At 37.1% G+C, this 20,626-nt stretch overlaps 1 protein-coding gene across 1 annotated transcript in view; it reads left to right on the plus strand.

Annotated features, from left to right (window-relative positions):
- Window positions 1-20,626, plus strand: part of GABBR2 (gamma-aminobutyric acid type B receptor subunit 2) — a 465,848-nt gene that overhangs the window by 326,802 nt on the left and 118,420 nt on the right. Inside the window, exon 13 of the mRNA XM_021388070.1 lies at window positions 3,358-3,480. Coding sequence (XP_021243745.1) covers window positions 3,358-3,480 — 123 coding nt within the window. The remainder of the gene's footprint in view (window positions 1-3,357; window positions 3,481-20,626) is intronic.

A 20,626-nucleotide genomic window follows, 5' to 3' on the forward strand; every position in this document is an offset into this window, starting at 1 on the left:
ATCGGATATGGCAATTTCTTCTGACCCAGTGAAGAGTGGATTATCAGTATTACTGATTTTAATAGTCTCCTTTCACTCTTTTTCTTCTGGCATTGCTGTACTGCTATTTGCACGTCTTGGTAAATCTGCATCTGACGCAACTCTAGTTTCAGTATCAATGTAGTTGGTATAAATTGGGTTATATGTCTCTTGTTTTACTTGTCCTAGGTGTCCCAGTGGAAATGTTCACTATTTTCACTGGAAAAACAAAGTATCACTACTGATGTTTTGAGTTTTGCTTTTTTTCTTTTTTAATAAGGAAATCTTATGATTCAGTACAGCAGAGGGAAACATTTCTGGCAGATTTTCACATAGCTCAAGTTTCTCAACTGCATTTTTTCGGCTGAAGTTAATAGTCCTCACACACTCATGGCAGGGGTTGGGGAGAAAGTAGGGGGCACACTTCAGAACTCTTTTATCTGGTCCCAAATTATACTGAGATGGGCAGGCTGGATTCTCTTTCGAAGATTTCTGTCTCTGCCCACTGACAATTGAGAGAGCCTAGTCATGTAATGGTTTGACAGCCAACTTCAATACAATAAACCTCATTAATGAAAAAGACAGACCAAAGTATGTCAGTAAAAATTACTAGCTAGACATCTAAGAGGGAGAAAAGCAAACTTTAAATCTCGTACTTCAGAAAGTTTGTAGAACAAGAATTCCCACATGCAACTTTTCAAATGTTTCAGAAAGATAAGGGAAGTTATTGAAATGAATCTACATTTGTCTTACAATAGAAATATAGCATTATCTTAAAGTAAGAAATACTTTAATTAAAATAGTAATTCTTAAATAATAATGTTTCTAATAAAGATGAAATTCTTACATATACATATGTAAGCAGGTATATAGGCATGTATGTTTTCTGAACAAAATCTCGCTGGGAGCAAGATCCTAGAAAAAAATATAAGCTACTGTAAAAAAAAATTCTGAATGGATTCAATACAGATCAAGGGAGTTGCTATGGTAGGTAACTTCTAGTTAGGGTGATCTGACCCTTGGAGCACAGCTGCAAAATAGTTCAAGCTTATCATCCTGTCACATTACTCACAAGAGTATGCAAGTTTCAGTCAGCTTGTTGAGTTAGCAGGGCAGGTGGAGCAAGAGGCTTTAAATGCAATGAATGATTGCTCCTTTGAAAGGTATGTTCTTCCTTTCAAAGAAGGTGTTGTCTCTTAAGTCTATTCCATAGAGGAAAATGGGCTGCCTCTCCCTCTGCCTGTAGTTCTATGCATGAGGGTGGAGAATACATTTCCAAAAGGACCCTGACTGAGCAGTGACTGAGGGAAGTTTCTACTGCTTGTAAGCCTTCTGCAATGCTTTCTGCTGAACAGCTTTGGTAAAAACACTTCTAACTTTATTAGGAGGCTGCTGTTTTCAGGATCACTGATTTGGACTGAAGTGGGCAAATTTCATCTAATCCAAATTGTTTGGACTTCACTGCCCATGGTTTTGTCACTTCATGTTAAATCTGGATCAGCATTTAGTGTGATCCATCTAAGTCCTGTTAAGAGCTATTGGATAAAGATGAACAACACATGGACGTTTGTTACAGAGGGTAATCTTAGTGATTAGCAGCCTTTATTTCAGCTTTGACTGCAACTTTGTAAAGAACTGAATGGTCTGGCGCAGTTATGTTTTCCCAAAGGAGACTAGAGGTAGAGAATCTTAATATCTGCTTTCCTTTTCACCTACTGAGAAAATACATTGCAAGAACATCCTCATCACCTCCCTGCCAAGACACCTTTTTCTTGCAAAATTCTTATTGCAAAACTGTTCAGCAGTGATACACAATGGAACGAGAAGCACATCTTTATATTCACCCTCCCTTCCAAGCACACCTGTGCTGTCTCCAATGAGATGGACTTCTTGCTTCATTACTCATGCAAACATGAAAAGTATGGTAGCTACCATCATTACGACCAGAAAACATGGATGTAAATAGCTGGTCTCAGGAAATGAAAGTAATGCCTCAAGTCCTTAAAATCATTCTGATTGCTAGCCTTATTTCTATATTTAATTTACTGTAAACTATTTGCAGCATAAACCAGTAGTTTAATAGAGTAATGTACAATACTGAGGAAACTTCTTTCCAAATGAAGAATATATTGCACTAGATAATATGAAAAACAAACTTTCTAAGGTTCCTTTTACATTATTTCAAATTGCATTCATTTTTATCCTTTCCTTAAGTTTAATAGGAATTCAATGCAAATATTCTAAGCGGGAGTGGTAGCCTTGCCTGTAGTAAGATTATCTGGCATTTCCGGCTTCATTTCAGAATCCTACTATGTTTATCAAATTGAACTGAAATTAAAGCTCTTAGACTTAATATTTTTGAATATTTCATTTGAATTAAACCAACTATTGAAAAATGTGAGTTTTTCCATATTAAAACAATTTGGCAATATCTTTTGAAGAAGTATACATTCATTAAAAAACAGAAACACAAACTCAAGAAAACTTACATAAAATTAATTTAAGCCAGATATTTTGAACTTGCTGACAACTTTGCAACTGAAGTAACAGACTTATAATGTATTTTATTTGTGTACCTATGTGTTTAACAGTAGAAATAATATAGGGATTACATGCAACTATACAAGACTATAATACATAGTTTGGATTGTTCTTGTTATTAGGATTATCTCTTTGAGCCTCCAATTCATGCAGATTTAAAAACATGTTTAAGTTGCACGTGCTTAAGTGCCTCTCACTATTGTAATGTAGAAAAAATACATCATCCCTGTCTACTACCTGGGTAACAGAGGAAAGAGTATATGTGTGTATATATATACACAAACTAGACGTCTTGAAATTACCTTTTAATACCTTGCAAACATATTTTCCGGATCCAAGAAAGTTATGGGAAAGTCTGAGAAAGTCAACACTGTAAATCCTACTGCAATATCTATTCCTGCTTGATTCCTACTGTTCTGAGAGATGTTAAAAACATTTTTCCACTCTTGCATACATAAGGAGAAGAGTGGCTCTCTAAAACAGACATTTTTTAATTTCTCAAGTGTTAATATTAATGCTGGACTTCAATATTAATATTAAAGAAATTTCCCAGTTTCTCATTAGAAGTCTGAATGCACTTTTAATAATTCTAATAACCATGAAACAAACTAAAATAATTTGTGTCTTCTTGATTTCATCTTTTAGTATTTCTGAAACTTTTTCCCATTCATTGTTAAAATACCTTTTTATTAGCAACCTGTCTTTTTCTCCCTGTGTAGGAGTAAAGCTATGCAGGTTTCTATCCATGGCTCATGCGAATTTCCCCTTTTTTTCTTTTTTATTTTTTTCTCTCTCCAGATCATTAAAGACCAGAAGCTAATGGTGATAGTTGGAGGGATGCTACTGATTGATCTTTGCATCCTGATTTGCTGGCAGGTTGTGGATCCTTTGAGAAGGACAGTGGAAAAGTATAACATGGAGGTATGTCCTCAAGCTCAAGTAATACTCGTGGTTGTGTATCTACAGCTTTCTATTGGAACCTGCTACGTGCATTAGTTTATATGAAAGCGAGTCAAGTTGTGTGTCTGGGGGAAATAAATGTTCTATTTTTAAAAGCAAATAGAAATGAAACAGCTGCAACCAAAAGAAATCATATCTGTGGTTGAAGGCGCTACTTTCCTGTCACTTCTGAGAGTTTTTAGATGAAAGTGTTGTAAACACTGGAGACTTCTCTGCTAAGGCTCACTATTAGAATCTGTTGCAATAAATAATAGATTATCAGAACCCATTAGCAGATTTCAGTAAGCGCTCATACAAGATAAATGCAAAAGTCACTGCTTACAATGCAGTCACTGCATTCTTTGTGGAGATGCTCAGGAGTTATGTTACCTACTGCTATATTTATTTTCAGTAATAGCATGTGCAAACACACATGCTGATTATTCCTATTCTAATTTAATTCCCAGAAAGGTCATGCTACAGATTTCAGTAGGAAGGAAGTAATAGCTTAATGCCACCTGTACAAATGTTCCAGCATTCTGGTAGGTTTCTGGTGGAGAATAGAATGGAATAGAACAGAATGGGACGTCTGGACATGGAGGACCTTACAAGAAACATGGCAGCAAAGATACAGAACCAGAAGAGCATATGTATGTCATTCTGTGTGCAGATTAGCTGTGTTTGAGAATTTATAAACTACAACAAGGAAACTAGTAAGAGTAGATTGTATGAGGATAATCTAGAAGTGATATTCCATTCTCTAGTACTTGGCAATCAGTGAGATAAAGTACAATATTTTTCTTTTGTGGAGTTAATATTTGGAAGAAAATATATGATGCTTTGTTCCATTGTTTTTACTTTGCTCCTACTTTTCAGTGCAGTTCTGGGATTTTATTAGGAGATTTTACTTTTTATTTGAATATAACTTCTGAAAGATACCTTAGAATGATGTTTCCTAAGCTGCCATGAAAGCCTTTCAAGAAATCGTTTTATAGTCTGAAAAAAGTTTCCACAATAACTCCCTAGAGTTTGAACTTGATTTTGAAGAGACTCTCCAGCTATTCTGATTGTCAATAAAAATGGAAAATGTAACTAAAATGTGTCTTGTGCAGACACTTGTGCTGTATATTTGCAGATCTTGAAACAAGAACAGCATGTTGATAGGCCTGTTTATTTCATTACCTTCCAACTACACTGCAACTGAAGATGTTTCAGTTGTCACTCTTTCTAACTGTTTCACTGTGCATGTAAAACCAAACATGCTATTATGAGTAATTACAAAATCCAGTGTAAATAATGCTCATTTGAGTACATGATTGAGTTAGATGAACTTTTTTTTTTTCAGCCTGATTAAAGGGAAACCACAACTGAAGGTCCTGGTACTTAATCTTAGCAGAATCACTAGAGTGGATTTTTTGCAGACAGCCACAATAACTATGAAGCTATCAAACCTTAAATGCAATATATTTGAAAAGTAATTGTAATTGCAGTTTTAAGTGTTTGCAGTTTACATCTGAACTTGAGTGTGTAACATGTACCACTAAAATCTTAGTGAGTTTTCTCCATACTGTTGTTATCATGATCATGGGGCTGCACACTAGTTGGCTGAACTGTCTTAGAGCTGGAGTTCTCTGGTAACTGGGTAAGCCCATGCAAAATCTTGAAAACTCACATAAAAGTGGGTAACGCATGCATGAATCTATGTCATGTTTTGAATACTCAACATAGAATTGACTAAAGTTCTCTATAAGAATTCTCTATGGTGACTGTAAACTGATCAGACTTACGCTGATGGACTTGGGGAGGGAAGGAAATGAAAGTAATATGCAAGTAAATGTTGTCATTGAACTATTTTACATGTTTTCATTTTATATTAGCGATGACGTACACCGCGGTTTGTTTTCCTGAAGCTGGCCTCTTCAGGGCCCAGGAACCCCTTTTAAAAGTAAATAGCTGTATTTACTTTTTTTGTTGCTGTTTTAGGGACTTTTTTTAAAAGCGTTCTGCCATGGTGAACTTTTTAGTTGAGCTTACCTGAGTAGTCACTGGTTTTTGTGTGTTTGGAAAATATCTATCACATAGTAAGCACTGCTGCAGGCAAGTTTCTGTTTTATTTCAGAACAGAAAATGTGTCATGCATTTCACATCCCACTTGTGTCTAAGAAATAATTTTAATAGCATAATTTCTCTCAGTTAAAGTAGATTTAAGTGATGGAGACTAAGCTAAATGTAGGCTCTAAAGTTCCCGGTGCTATCAGTCATTTTAGATATGACCCATTCCTGTGCATCAAGGTGCTTTGAGTTCTGTTTTAACTATTGTAGTGATTGGAAAGATCAGTACAATGAAAAAGGTGTTACAGAAAGAGGTGGAAGGACCGGCACAATAGCAAGGTGCTACAAAGAAAGGGAAGTAGATCGCTCACCTGTATCAGAAGATTCTGAGTTTACAGGGAAAAGCTCCACCAAAGAGGGGCCTCCAGAAAGAGATCTTTCCTCAGTAGCAGTCAGCCCTTAAATGAGGCCTAAGAGAGGTGCAACCAGTCTCCATAACCTTTTCAGTTGCACAGGTGAATTGCCTTCACGTGTGCTCCCAGGGCTGACTGGGTCTTTCCTCCAGGTGCTCAATCAGTGGTTCAGGCCATGACTCAGCAGTTCCCATACAACTATGAATACTCAGTGACTTCCTTTGTGAAAGTTCTGCATTTGACCTGTGAAGATTTAACGCTTTCAGGTGGTCTTTATTAATTGTGTCTTCATAAATGTTTCAGTGAAAGTATCTAAAATGGGGAGTCTTAAATCACTGTCCTTTGCTGTTAGGAATCAGTCACTAAATAGTTTATTTCAATCTCAACACCAGCAAATTATCAATTACTTCTTAAAACTCCAAATTCCTTTCCCTGAATTTGTAAAGTCAATCTATATGTCTTAAAAGCTGAAGATGGGTAGCCTATATCTAAAAGTATAGAGGGAAGTGAAAGGGCTTCTGCTGGAAGACTTCTGATGGCAGAAGTAAGAAGCAAACTGGAATGTTTGTCTGTCAGTTTTTGGATTGGTCTCTGTAATCCAGACCCTAGACATCAGCTTTCCTTGTGAAACACACATCTACAAGCGCTGTAAGAGACCCAATTAAAAGTTACAAGGACTGAGACCTAAAGCATCCAGATCCTCCTGTCATCAGTAGGGCAATTACTGGTATTTGATTTACAGGTGAGAAAACTTTTTTGCTAAAAACAAGCATACTACAGAATAAAGGCAGGGACAGCTTTTAAAGTTCTGTAGCTGTACTCCAGTTACCTACAGAAGAATGGTAAGGTTCCTCCTACATACTCTTTGTATAGAGTACTGTAGGCTTGATTCTCACATAGTGCAAAAGCATTTTCTGACACAAAATGCATCTCAGCTTCAAACAGCAGCATGAAAAGATGGTTTATAATCCATAATGTTATCTCTATTCATCTTATTTTTCTTGTTCTATCCTCTGTAATATTTTTTCTTTTGATGATGTTTCAGACCAGTGAAGAGACCAGTTGCTGATTTTTGCATTAGTTTCTTCCTAAGCTGTACTTGGAATTTGCTTTTATTTATCTGCCCCACTGGTAGAGCCCTGATTTCTGTTTCAAATCATCTTGAATTTTACTGGTTTCTTAAGAAATATTTATATGCAAAGGTGCTCTGTGTGTGCCTGTTTATTCCTATTGCCTAATTAATTTTGAAACAGTCAAATTTAGATAATTTTGACAGAGCAGTTACAGCTCTTGAGGACATAGCATTGCTACAGATTTCATGGAAACAGTCACCTGTATGGAGGAAAGATTCTGGTAGCATCTCCCCTAAGGGGAGAGTTGCAGTGTGAGTTTACTCCTCTTTTTAAAGACAAACATCATAAATACTCTGCTACTGAGGAGTCTTATTGTTAATTAGGTACAGTGAATCCAAAATATGTAGGAAGACAAGACACAAGACAAAAATATGTAGGAAACTACTCTTGTTTCATCTTCTCACTGATGCACCTGCTTTGGAATGAAACCGTTGTCTGAAATAGCAAAACCTTTTATGAAGTGGAATCACTTCTACCTGAGCACCAGGCATGTTATAATTCAATTATATACTTACTACAGTTCAGTAAGTCTTTGTGTAGACATGCAGTCATGCACACCTCTTGCTCAGAGTACAAATTTCTAAGATGCAGGCACAGATTGAATCACCGTGGCTTTAGAAGGTAACCAATAATACTGTTAAACAAATAAGAACTAGGAGAGAGAGACCAGATTTTATAGTTCCCAAAAGTAAAATGGTCTTACATTAGTGTAAGCCTCAAGAAAAACAATTACTTGCGTGCCAGATGCCAGTATTTTTTGCAACATTTTAAAATCTGTTTATCTGGGATAGCAATGTTTTTGTTCCTTGATGTATTAGTATTAGATGTACAGTTATCACTGTCATATTTCCTCCTATTCAACCATATGATAACATTACCAATATTTTAATATTCTGGTATCATATGGAATGTTCTTAGTACTTAAAGTTTGACAGTGAATTGTCCTGAGATGGTAATAAATAAGCAGTGGAGGAAAAAAAAAACACAGAACAAAGAGCCTTTTTAGAAGATAAGGAAGAGAAAAAGAGCTCAGTGAGACACATTTGACTTGGACCTCTAACATTAATATAGAAATAAATGTGGAAACTAAGAGGGTGTAGCTTTCTATGAGGACATTACTGTAGTAAAAATATAAATATAAAGGAAAGGTTGAGCAAGCCATGCCAGTAGTGGAGTAGTGTTGTCTACTAAAGAAAATTTAAAGTAAAATCATATTAGTGAATTAATCAGTTCAGTGAGCAAGATGGAATTCCTATATATTCCAAGCACATAACAATGTTATCAGCAACATGTTACTAGCCAACAAGTTAGAAGATCAGCTTTGACTGATATGCCGAGGGAGTCATAAATATTGCAAGAGCAAAAATATGCATATGTAAACTGGACAAGTGCCACATCAGAATGTGCTGCACAGCAAACTTATTTCTGGGCAGTGACTGCTTCGCACTTCACCAGATTGGAGTACCCTGCAAGAGGGAATTAACCCTTGATTTCATTGTGAGTTGCTACCGAATCTGTTGCAAAGTGTTGGTATTTGAAGGGCTATTCTGTAGCTACAAATAAAACATTCTTATCTCCAGTAGCTTTGAAGAAGCAACAACAGCTAACACAATATCAGTAGAGTGGTACTCAACTTCAGAAAGGGAAACAACATAACACTGAGGAAGCCTCTTAAAGAAACACTAAAGAGGAAGCCCTAGAGAGTTAAATCTTTGCAGGTGGCCTAGAGGGTATTAAAGTACGCATATTGGAGACACAGAGTAAATGCATGCCACGCGTCAAATAGGACTTGAAAAGGGAGAAACTCAGCATGACTGAACAGTGGGAAGATATCCTTAAAAATAAATAAATAAATAAAAATTGTATCCAAATGAGGAAAATAGAAAGGGTCATAAACTCTGATAGATTAAACGTAGAGCACAATAAAGAAAGGTTAAAACAACTGACAAAAGACACAAAAAAAATGAATAATAAAGATTTATCTACATTTTGGGAGCAGGAAGCTTGCTAAGGAGGCTGAAGGGATAATGTTTGATCAGAATACAATGGCACTGGTTGCAGAAAACAGGGTCGAGCAGAATTATTAAATGACTATTTTGCTGCTTTTTTCAGCAAAGCAATCTGTTGTAAAGCTTATGGAGATTGCTATGCTAGAACCTTTGTGATGAACTCACTGAAGAGTAACGAGCTGCTGGTAGGAACAAACTGTTTACAAGTAGGACACTAGAACTAGATTGCTTTCCAAAGCAGTTCAGAGGAGTACTAGTACTAGAAACTACTGACAACAATACATAATCATAAGCTCAGAGCTGCTTTGATATCTGCAAGAGAAATTGCAAATGTCTTGCCATGTTTTCAAGGCAGAGTGGAAACCTCATGGTTTTGAGCTAATGCCTGTAAAAGGCCAACTGATAAAAATTATAGTCAAGAGTAGAATTAGAGATAAATATACAACACTGAAGAAGAGTTGATATGGCACTTGTGGAGGAGCATATGATTCAAAAACTGTGAAATCCTTTGAAGAAGCCAGCAAGCATGCGAACAGAAGCTGACACAGCCTGCTAGGTCTCCAGAAAGGACTTGACAATTTCTTTCATCAAAGGCTCTCATGGAAATTAACTAGCCATGGAAAAAGAGAGAAGCCTTCAAACAGGCGTCAAATATTTTAGAACAAGGAAACAGAATTCAGTAATACCTAAAAGTTGTCTTTGGAGAAGGAGGGATGTAGTTCCTTCAGGGATCTGTGCTAGAACCTGTTTTCTTCAGTGGAAGAATAATTGTCAAAATTTTAGCTGTAATAGTTAAGTATTCCAGGTAGTAAAAAGATGGGCTGATTGTGAAGAATTCTGGAGGGACATTGCAAAATTCTGGTTTTGAGCATTAAAATGTCTGGAAAAAGGAACTTATATAAACTCATTATATAGTTTTTAAGTGCTGCATAGGGAATAAAATAGCCCTAAATTTCCATTTAAAAAATGGTAGATTCTGAGTACTTCAGTGCTGGAGCAAGGAACTGGTGTTAGTAAATTCCATGAAGATGTACTGAGTAGCAATCAAAACATGTAGTGCTAGGACATGCTAGAGAGTGTTTGAGAAAAAAAAAAGTTATACAGCAAAGCAGAGAAAATCTTTTCTGTATGATCTTATTCACTGGGTCTAGTTGGGATGGAGTTAAAATTCTTCATAGTGGTCCCTATGGTGCTGTGTTTTGGATTTGTGTCTAAAAATATTGATAACATAGCAGTGTTTGGGCTAATGCTGAACAGTGCTCACATAACCTCTTTTTACTACTCTACACACACAGTGAATAGGACGGACAAGAAACTGGGAAAGAGATACAGACAAAGAGATATTCCTTACCATACGTGCAGCAGCATGCTAAGCAAGTCATGCTCAGCAATAAAAACTGGGGTTGAGGAAGGAATGCAGGAGTTGTCTTCCAGAGGCTGGCTGTACCTTAGCATTCTTGTGGGAGGCAGTGAGACATTGGTTGATTGATTGGTTGATTGATTTGGTTGATTGTTCTTTTTGTTTGGTTGAAATTTTCCACTTGTTTGTTTTTCCCTCTTTCCTCCACTTATTAAGCTGCCTTTATTTTGGTTGATGATCTTTCTTGCTTTTACTCTTCCTATTTCTTTCCACTGGGATTGTGAGTGAGCAAGTGACTGTGTGGGTGCTTATCTGCTGTCTGAAGCCAACTCACCGTACCTGGTATGGCCTTTTGAAGAGCCATAAACTAGCAGCATTGGTTTGTCAGGACTCATTCATTAGCTGGAGTAAGTATGTGCTGTACATGCTTTCGACTGCAATGGCATGACTGATACTTCATTAGAGTGGATACCAGCTCCCAGCTCTGGGAGTTAAGCTCAAAGTAATGTGAAATGGTCTTTTCTGATTACAGCTTCATCAGCAATCTTAGAGATTATTATCTCATTTTCTATGTAAAGTCTTACTGATGTAGTGGTAGATGGGATTTTAGATTTTGATTTTAAATTCTGCTAGAGGAAACACACACGTAGACTAGGTAAACTCAGTTCATTCTACATTTCTTTGATTCAGACAGAATTAGCCTGGCTTAAAACAACTAAAATTGCCTGAATTTTTCATCCAAATCACTAATCACGTTAGCTGAATTGAAATAATTCTGCAGGTGCACAAAGATTTTGAGTATCTTGTCAGTAAATGGATATAAGTGCAACAAAACTGAATGAATAAATGTTGTATCTGAGTATCTGATAGTCTATTCTGTGTGCTTTCTCCAAGTCTAATACATAAAGAAGTGAAAATAAAGAAGTGAAAGGGATATTATTTGGTCTGCAGGTGAATTCAACAACACATACAACTCTAGAAATTATTCAAGGTAGTAATGCCAGGCCACTGCTCAGTGAGAGTTGTGTGGATCTAGCTTAGATGTGGTGTAAATGAAACTCAAAAAGGAGCTCATGAATTAGGTTTGAAAGGAAAGAAAGGCTAAAAGCAAGTACAAGGAGAGCATGATGCTGTATCCTTATATTTAGGCCGGTTAACTTAGAGCAGAGGCCACCAAATACAAAACCTTTCTTTAGAACAGCCTTTTTTTCATGTAGAATTCCTTTGTTAATGTGCTTTTAAGCAAAAAAATTATGAAAACTGGGATTCAGCTACACAGATGCAGATCAAGTAGCATTTTCATATGAAATTGTCCTTAAGCCCTAGATGAGTAACCCGAGTGCTTCTCTCTTTTTTTTTTTTTTGTTTTCTTTAATGTATTTACTTCACATTTTTACTATTTTTTCCCCTTTAATTCTTGTCTTCAGTCATGACCACTGCTACTGTAAGAACTGGAAAATACTCTGCCATGAAAGTAAATACAGAGGAGAGCATGTGTGTGCATCTGTATATACATGAGTAAAATGTGGGAGGATTGGTAAAGATGTCTGTTTCTATGAAGAAAGGTTGAGGGAACTGAGCTTGTTTAGTTTGGAGAAGAGAAGGCTACAGGGAGACCTCATTGTGGCCTTCCAATACTTGAAGGAAGCGTATAAATAGGAGGGAGAATGATTGTTTATGAGGGTGGATAGTGATAGGACAAGGGGGAATGGATTCAAACTGAGACAGGGGAGATTTAGGTTGGATGTTAGGAGGAAGTTTTGCACTCAGAGAGCGGTGATGCACTGGAACAAGTTGCCCAAGGAGGATGCAGATGCCCCATCCCTGGAGGCATTCAAGGCCAGGCTGGACATGACTCTGGGCAGCCTGGTCTAGTGGTCGGCAACCCTGCACTTGGCAGGGGGGTTGAAACTCAATGATCTTTGAGGTCCTTTTCAACCCAGGCCTTTCTATGATTCTATGATTCTATGATAATTCATGTACTTGGGTAGAATTGTGCAGATTCTTCACTGATTTGAGACAGTCAGATCATGTTCTTTTCTCTTTCCACATATGTATATATGCAAAAACAGATGTGTTTAGAGATGTTGTTTACATTGTGCTGTTGGGCTATTCAGTCAGCTAACAGCTGGATTGGTAAGAATTTTGTCAAAACTGGATTATGAAATGAAGTATGTAACTGGCTGAAGTAGTTTCTGGGGGTGTTCAGCCTAATGCAGGTCAGAGCTCGTTAGTCAGTTTGTTCTCTAAATATCATTATGCCCATCTGTTTCCCCTACTATTTCTTAAATAAATTTAATTTCTTTCCTTCCAATTTGAAATATTACAGGCGTTGGGAGCCACATGTCTCCTAAAATATGTAGCCTGCTTTCAAGCCCTGTAGCTCACAGTGAGCGGCCCGCCAGTGGATGCTGAAACTGAGAACACTCACATCTGCTGGGGCCCACTGGTGGCTGGCAGACATGCCAGCAGGGATGAAAATGAATGGCCATGGAAGTCAGCTGTAAACCTTCCGCTGACCCAGAGGATCTAAAGGAGGTCCAAAGAAAGACTAAATATTAAAGAGCGAATGCTGGTTTACTTGTCTTTCTGATGTGACATCAGTTTCCAAGGGAACGGAACAAAACGTGAGGACTGGGAGCCAGCAACTGAGATTGGCTCAGCTGGTGGCTAGTTCTACTTATGTTTCCATGGAAACAGATATCAAATTGGCAAAAATAAGGAAATAAGAGCAGGGTCAGTTCCAAAATGGCAGGACAAATGGCTGCTGTTTCAGCTACTTAATAAAATGAGGCATGCTGTAGTTTATTCCTCTTCAGTAAGCAGTTCGAGTTCTGGCTCCATTATTTACTTACCAAGAAATGCTGCTTACCAATCTCAGGAGCATAGGCTCCACTATCATACACCAGACTTGTAGTTCACATGGTTCAGTAGTTTGTTTGCAACATTTGCTGGCACAAATGCTTTCAGTGGACCCTAGAAGCGTACTGTGCACAACAGAGAGTTCATCTGCACCACTTATATTTTCACCCATGGTTCCTATTAAGTAGTGGCTTCAACTATGTGGTTGTATATGCCTCACAATACAGTTTTGCACTTTCACTATTTGAATACTTTTGTTAATCCAATAAATGTCTGTAGTTCTTGACTCTTGCTAACTTGCTGTTCATTGTAACTGCTAATTATATGCTCTGTGAAGAACTTCTTTTTTCAGTTTTGAAAAAGTTGCTATAGAGTCTACTGAAAATACCTTATTTTTCTTTTAGGGAAAAAAAAAAGAATTTTTCCCAACTACTTTTGCAGTACCATTCATTATTTCATGTGTGTTCACTATAGATCCTTATTTTCCTTTTCTCTGTTTGGTAGACAGTTCCACTTTTATCTAGCTTCCTTTCCTATGACATAGAAACTCTAAAGCACCCTATTTGTTAGAACAATTAATACTGTATATTTCAGAAGATCTATGTGATAGTGTTCTCTATTATTGATCCTGTTCCTTATGTTTTGTGTATTGTTTTCCACTATTGTGTGTTATTAAACAAAAATTTGGATTTTGCTGTCAAAATGATTCCCAGATCATTTTCATGCATTAACTAAGACCCCTACAAAATGTATGTAGTTCCATTGTTTTAAAGTGAAAATGTCTATACAATTACTTGAATTGAACTCTATTTGCTGTGATATTTCCCACTCACCATAGTCACTTTGCTCACAAATCTTTGTACTCAGTTAATCTCAACAGTTTTGTCTGCATATTTTCCCGCTCGTGCTGTTGAGCAGTACTGAGCATTCTGAATACTTCAGAATGAGAGTGTGGCTCTCAGGATGGAAGTGTTACTCTGGAATATGGAGGCATGACACTGGGTTCATTTGTGTATAGTTATTGTTACTCATGTTGTTGTAATGCTGTCACACTTGTGGCATATCCCCTCTTCAGGAACACTTCTCTAGTGCTTCTTGTTCTTGTTCAATCCAGAATATGGTTCCTCTCTTGGGATTTCAAGATATAATGTTCAGTCCTAAGAGGAAAGACTATCTGAGGAAAGGAAATCAGGTGGCACTATCTAACACCAGTACAGTCATTATGTACATATGAATTAAAAGCAGTAATTTACTGCTTTTGGTAGCAGCACTACTGAAATTGCTATGTATAGTGTGAGACTACCAGTTAATGATTCATAGCCTAATCAGCATTAAAAGCACCAGATGTATCAGTATCAGTGACACCTGACTAGTTCACACAGAAGTCACTGTGATAGTTCTGTATATTCTCTGATGATGATCAGTATGTGGTAGATCCAGTGGCATTTTTTGACTTTAAACATTGAATATGTTGGATACATTCATTCAGATGTATTCTTCTGTATACTAAACACATAGCCAAAGATTGTACTGGTTTTATACTTCCTTAGAAGGCTGCAAACTACTACAGAGTTACTAAAGGATTCCACTGATTCTTTTTGTTAGTAAGCTCTTAACTACCAAGTAGCAGCAACGCAGCTTTAGGATATTTCAGCATTCATTCAGCAGTGCCACATTTGTGACAGCTTAGAAGCTCATCTTCTCACATGCTTTCCTTGTTCTTTCAGAGGTAAATCTCTCAGGGATCTCTGGACACAATTTTACTTGAACTGCATATTAAGTGTTAGGATTTAAAGGCACTGTAATCCAGACAGGAACACGTTTTGCTATTTTGTCAGTGGTTTGAGTTGTTCTTAATATCAGAAGCGAGAAAGACAGGAAAATTTCTGAAACTCCAAAGCTTGATTAAGAAAAACTTCCAGAAATCTGTCTCAAGGAACTGATCGGTCTTTCTCATTGCATTCTGTCCTGAGCATTCAATGTTCAGCCCTTCCTAGCTCTGTAACATCTCTTTGGCTTCTCTTGGGGTTTTTTTAGTTGCTTGGTTTGTTCGTTTGTGGGGTTTTTTTTTCCTAGAAGCATGCACCACTGCATAAAGAAAGACAGGCTTTAATGCTTATGTCAGAAAACAGATGCTGACACAGATGAAATGAAGCATAATGAGTTACTCTAAGAATATGCTGAGGCTGCAATAGAGGCCAATAAAATCCTTCTGCCAGTCTTCTCTGTAGATATCAAGGCCTACCCTAAAATAGCTATTTAGGAGAACAAATTGTCTAATGTAATTAATGCTTTTTTGGGGGAAGAATATTCCTTTGTTCCTTCAGATATTTAATAGGCTGACACTGAAAAGACACACCCTGACTATTCTGGTACTCCTTCAAAACTATACCTTCAGTCACTGAGCTAATTGTTGAAGAAAGCCTATCTCAAGCATGTCGCATTATAGTTAGTGTCTTTCAACCAGAATGTCCTGTCCAAGACTCTGTACTGAAACACATTACTGGCAGTGATGGGTGAGTCCTGCTGTCAGTGCTGAGAGGCAAGCCATTGCAAGACCTTTATGAAATGCCTGACCATGAAGTAATGCTCTCTCACCTAAAACAGATCCTCTGTCTTTAAATTGAAACCACCTCAGTACTTCTCATACCTGATAGGTAGTGATGTAGTGTTAGTGTAGAGGCATAGTGCCATGTGGAGCAGTTCTGTATCTAGCTACACAGACACTTGATGAACTAGTTAGATGACATGGGCACATGCACAGTCAATAAGCAGGTGACACGGAGGGCTGGAAACTTAACCTGTGCAAAACAGATTTGATGCTTGTGAGGAGAGAGCCTGAAGAAACACTCCCAAGCACAAAGCCATCTTCTTTACATCTGTGCCCTATGTTTAGTTCTCCCAGATTTTTCCCTGTTGCTGAGCATTCTTACAAACGAGCATCCATGAGTCACCCTACACTGTACCTGTACTCAGAGCTTGAAGACCTCATCTCACTCTGGAAAAGCAATGCAGTTTTTAGTTAGTTATACCTTATAATCTGGAAAACACAAATATAATGTGTTTGGCTATGAAAATACAGGTATTTTGAGAACTATATTAAAAAAAAATAAAACCAAAAACAACCCACTAGTGTCAGCACAGAATGTGTATTGCAATTACCTTTGGCCATTCTCTGCATGGGTTTCCCATACAGTGTTAAGGGAAGGCCTTGGGCTGCCTTTGTTCTATGCATGTAAAGACTGTTTACTGCTTCAGAGGGAACAGTTGTTTCTTCTCTGATGAACATAATCTCAAAAAATAAAATAAATTGTTTGTATGTAAGTGAGAAAAAGCTTTTGGGGGGGATCTGCCAAACGCTAGAATGAACACTACAAAAACTGCAGATTATCACAAATCCACTCACTCTTACAAAAGCAATGTTTGTTTCTGAATTAGTCTTCTCCAGCATATCTGTCCAGCAAAATATGTTTACACGTGTTTTATTTAAAACATCCTGCTCTATATTCTTCTCTCAACACACAATAAAAGTTACTACATTGTTAATGGTATCAATAAGCATTAGCAATGCTACAGTTAATCACCGTGATCAGTAGGTCATTCATAACTGCTGTAAGTTTGGTAACCACATGAGTGCAGGTGACCCAGTGGTGTTTGCTTGCTTGTGGACAGAGTTAATTAAGAAGCAATACTTTTCCTGAGTATACATAATATTTGGTGTATCACTACTCCAATTCTTCTGAATCTTCGTGGAGTATTTAATTTCTGTCACCTGAAAAGACTTCTTTGGAATTTTGTCAGTATTGCCTCAACAGAAAATGCTGATTGTTCTTTCTTCTGTCATCTTTACTTCTTGCCTTAACTCCAACAATATTATTGGCCCCATTTTTTGGTTTTCAGGTACATTTAAAGTAACTCAGTGTGCTCTTTTAGCTACCTGTTCTAAAAAACCTGTGTTAGCCATCTTCATTTTTCTCATAATATTATTTCTTCTCATATATATGTAAATATATATTTAATGCATTAACTTCTGTGTTATGAGTATACTAAAAGGGATTAGTGGTTTTCCCAAATAAAATTTTGGATTTAAGTTTCTTGTTGTACTAATGTCTTTAGTATTGCTTTTTTATTCAAGTTTCCTTCCATCTGAAATATTTTTATGCTTCCTCTTGCACCATCTGTGACCCAAGCCAGAATCTTAGAGACTGGAGAATGTAAAGCAGTTGAGAGTTTCTTTATTATTATTGCTATATCATTTCAGGGTTTATAAGGCTAGAATCATCATCCTATGGAAATACCCTTCTTACATTTTAAAACCATTATGCCAGCCTTTGCCATAATTCCTCATTAATAAATAAAATATCTTGTAATTCTTAGCAGTTTAGAAGAATCTCTTATGATTTTCACTATGGAATTAGATACTATGAAAGAAAATTGTGGGGAAAACTAAAAAGGCTTCACTAAATATTTAGTGGGTTTTTTTTTTTTCTTCCCAACAGATACAGAGTAGGGAGTCTCCCTCACTTTCTGTCGGTCTTGAACTTGTGAGCTCCTAGCTCATGTGAATTTTATGAATCGCTTATGGAATGATATAGAATCCAAACATTATTGAAACAACCTGTGGTTCTGATAGTGATGATATTCCAGGATTTTCGCCCTTTTATATAATAGGATTATATTCCTGTTATCCACCCCGCGTGCTGTTTACTTCTCTATAGAAAAGGAATTTTCATCTGACTGCTTTGATTAGTCCCTTCCCATTTTGGGGAACTGTTGCAAATAAAAGTGGAACAGAACACCTACATTAAAAATGTATAGAATTAATTATAGAAAGTAATTTACTATGCAATTTTTAGTTGAAATAATGCCAGTGATCTAGCACGTAACTTTATGCAGTAGATAAAAGCAAAATGAAAATTTTCTGCTGCCAACCTGTAGGTGTTCTTCAGCAATTGTTATAAAGGTTGAAGGCGCATATCTTTAATGTTTTCATTTGGGTCTACTTTTAACAATAACATTGCGAGCAAAGATTTAAAGCAAAGTATCTTTTTTCATAGTCTTCATTTGTTTATGCTAATTTAGAAGAAAGAACAGCCTGTTAAAACACTATGGAGATACATTCAGGATGGAAAGATATGTGTGATGCTAGATCATCAAGCAACAATAGAGGAAATGGCATTACAAAGGAATTAGGATGGAGGAAGATGGAAATGATCGCTGGTAGAGGAGGGAGCATGATAGTTGGGATATTTTTTTCAATTTTGCCAGTGTTGCTTTTTTTTTATGTAAGAATTCATAACAATGTAATTAATCTGAAAAGATAGAGTTGTATCAGAAATGACAAAAATAATTATATATAATATATATAATAGCTGTAAAAATGATGAACCTTGACACATCATTACCATAAGTTACTCACCTGTCTGAGGCAGGTACTGGGCTAGATAGACCTCTTTCAGCAAGTGCAACAGCTGTTACATGCCAGGGAGGGAAATACATCAGCATTTTTTCAGTTCTCTTTGCATTTAATTTTATTTCTATTCTTTATAATGTTTTCATAGAATAGAGAGGTTTTGACAGACTCTAGATAACACTTTTGAACATTGATTGAGGAATGTTTAGAAAGTATTTCTCAACATACGTTTTGCATTCTTTCCCCAGAATATCATGAATATCATATTTTTATAGTACTTGGTAATTGTGTGGGAAAATATATTCATCTAATATGTCAAAAAGAAGAAGAGGCCTACCATTGTTTTTACTCATTTTTATTTAATTAAAGAAAACTCAGAGTCAAGAACTGAAATACAGAATAATAGAAGTGCTGGGGTTGAAAGATTTGAAAGTTTTTCGATCTAAGACCCTTGCTGAAAGCAGGAAAACCTAGAATAGGTTGTTCAAGACCATCTCTGGTTGCATTCCAAATATTTTCAAAGGTGGATTCTTCACATCTTCATTGGGTAGTCTGTTCTTTCCTATCCTCGTTATGAAAAAGAGCTGATGTTTAATTTCTGATGCTTAAATGACATTTTCTGTATTTCAGTGTGTGCTCTTTTATTCCAGCCAAACACCCCTTAGCAGGTACAAGTGGATGCCTGGGGTTTCTTCTTCCCCAAGGCATTTCCCTTGGCATTTCCCTTTGCTCAGCTTCAGATCTCTGTCAGAACAGTTGTCCAACCTCTTGACAACGCACTGAGTAGCAGCAAAACCATCTGGTGTATCAATGCCTCCTCCTACTTTTGTATCATTTGCAGACTTATGTGTGACTTATGTGGGACTTTGTGCTCTGTCCCATCGTGCGCATCGTTAGGATGATAAACAGTATTAGCCCTAGTACTGATCCCTAGAATAAAACATTCTTGACTGTCCTCCAGTTGAACATCATGCTGCTGATTATCATAGTGCCTTGAATCTGCCATTTCAGTCAGTTTTTAGTCCCCCTCACAGTCCACTTGTTTAGTCCTTGCTAGAAAAACATAGACAAACAGAGGATGTTATGTTGAAAGCTTTATTCAAGTGAAGATAAACAGTATTGAAAGCACTCTTCTCACCCATCCACAAAGGTAGTCATTTCGTTGTAGAAGGCTATCACGTTAATCAGGCAGGATTTCCTCTTTGTAAATCTTTGTTGACTGCTTCTAATTACATTCTTGTCCTTCGTATGTTTGGAAATGGTTCCATGGCAGTTTGCTTCATGACCTTCACAGGGTGTGGTTAACTGGCCTGTAGTTTTCTGGATCCTTCTTTTTGCCCTTATTGAAGGTAGCAATTGTATGTCCCATTCCTCTGAAGTATTTTCTGATCACCATGATCTTTCAAAGATGATCAAGTGGCCTCACAATGACAGCTCCTTTATTCCTTGTGAGTGCATCCTATCAGGTACCCCATATTTGTGTGTGCCCACTTGGTTTGAATGTTCCTTAATCTGCTCATGGTAGCTGGGAGTAAAACTTCACTGCAGCAGATTTTCCTTCTAGTATCATGGACCTGCTGTTCCTCATGGAAATTTTACCTGTGAAGGCTGAGGTGGAGTACCTTAGACTTTTGCATGTCCTGTGTCACCAGATCCCCTACTCTTTTCAGCAGTGGGCCATTGTTTTCCTAATCTCCCCTTTGCTGCAGGAAGATCAGAATGATTGTAGAAGTCATTCTTGTTGCCCTTCCTGCCTCTCCCAAGATTTAACTGTGGATGGGCTTTGGCTTCTCTAATCCATTTCCTCCACATTAAGACAGTGTGTCTATATTCTTCTGGTTTCACTGCCTGTATAATTTGTTTTTAGATCTGAGATGAGTCAAGTG

This window comes from Numida meleagris, chromosome 2 (genome assembly GCF_002078875.1).
Source record: "Numida meleagris isolate 19003 breed g44 Domestic line chromosome 2, NumMel1.0, whole genome shotgun sequence".
Lineage (NCBI taxonomy): Eukaryota > Metazoa > Chordata > Aves > Galliformes > Numididae > Numida > Numida meleagris.